At 44.2% G+C, this 925-nt stretch overlaps 1 protein-coding gene across 1 annotated transcript; it reads right to left on the reverse strand.

Moving 5' to 3' along the window:
- Window positions 1–10: 10 nt before the first annotated feature.
- Window positions 11–392, reverse strand: LOC132009024 (putative olfactory receptor 13C6; the record flags this gene model as incomplete). Its single annotated transcript, XM_059387451.1, has 1 exon — window positions 11–392. A coding segment is annotated over exon 1 (382 nt), but the record flags the coding sequence as incomplete, so codon positions are not given.
- Window positions 393–925: the final 533 nt, after the last annotated feature.

Here is a 925-nt window from a genome sequence, read left to right on the forward strand (position 1 = left end):
AGGGGGTTACAGATGGCCACATAGCGATCAAATGCCATCATGCCCAGAAGCACACACTCTGTGGCTCCCATGGCAAAGGAGAGAAACATCTGCATGACACAGGCTGAGAAGGAGACGGTTTTCCTGGGGGTCAGGAAGCTGTCGAGAATGAGGGGGACTGAGGAGGTTGTGTAGCAGATGTCCAGAAAGGAGAGGTTCCCCAGGAAGAAGTACATGGGCGTGTGCAGGCGGGAGTCAAGGGCAGTCACCAGGATGAGGATCCCATTGCCCAGCAGGATGACCAGGTACATCAGGAGGATGAGCACAAAGAACATTTTCTCCAGCTTAGGGTGGGCTGAAAGCCCCAGGAGGATGAATCCCACCACAGGAGATGTTGAATTGGACCTGTCCATGTATATCTTCCCTGTAATCTGCCGGAACTCAGAGAGCAACTTCAGGATTCTCTGATAGGTAAAATGGCCAGAAAGCCATTGAGGATATTTTCCTTGCTAAGCAGCTGGAGAATGTCCCTGGCAATGCTGGGGGCTCTTTACATTGTCCTAATTAAATGCAGAGAAATTGGTCAAAATCTTCTTTGTGATATTGGCCACCTATAGAGGTGTTTGACATTTCACAAAATTAGATTTAATCTTCCTAATCACATTTAAAATTAACATCACACATTTACCTCAGCTTATACCATGTGTGGCTGATTCATTTTAATCATTGTTGTAGGAATTGTTATACTCCATTTGTATGAATTTTTTTTCTTTTGAGGCATAAGACTGGTAGAAGTAACTGATCTTAATCTCAATTCCTGATCATTCCCTTCTCTATGTAACTTTGGATATGACTTCCCTCCTTTTTTATAGTTCTCTCTCACTGTCCAATGAATGAATATCCATTCGGATATTGGCAGGAGTCAAGGGCATTCGGATATTCATTC

Source organism: Mustela nigripes, unplaced genomic scaffold, assembly GCF_022355385.1.
Source record: "Mustela nigripes isolate SB6536 unplaced genomic scaffold, MUSNIG.SB6536 HiC_scaffold_3306, whole genome shotgun sequence".
Taxonomy (NCBI): domain Eukaryota; kingdom Metazoa; phylum Chordata; class Mammalia; order Carnivora; family Mustelidae; genus Mustela; species Mustela nigripes.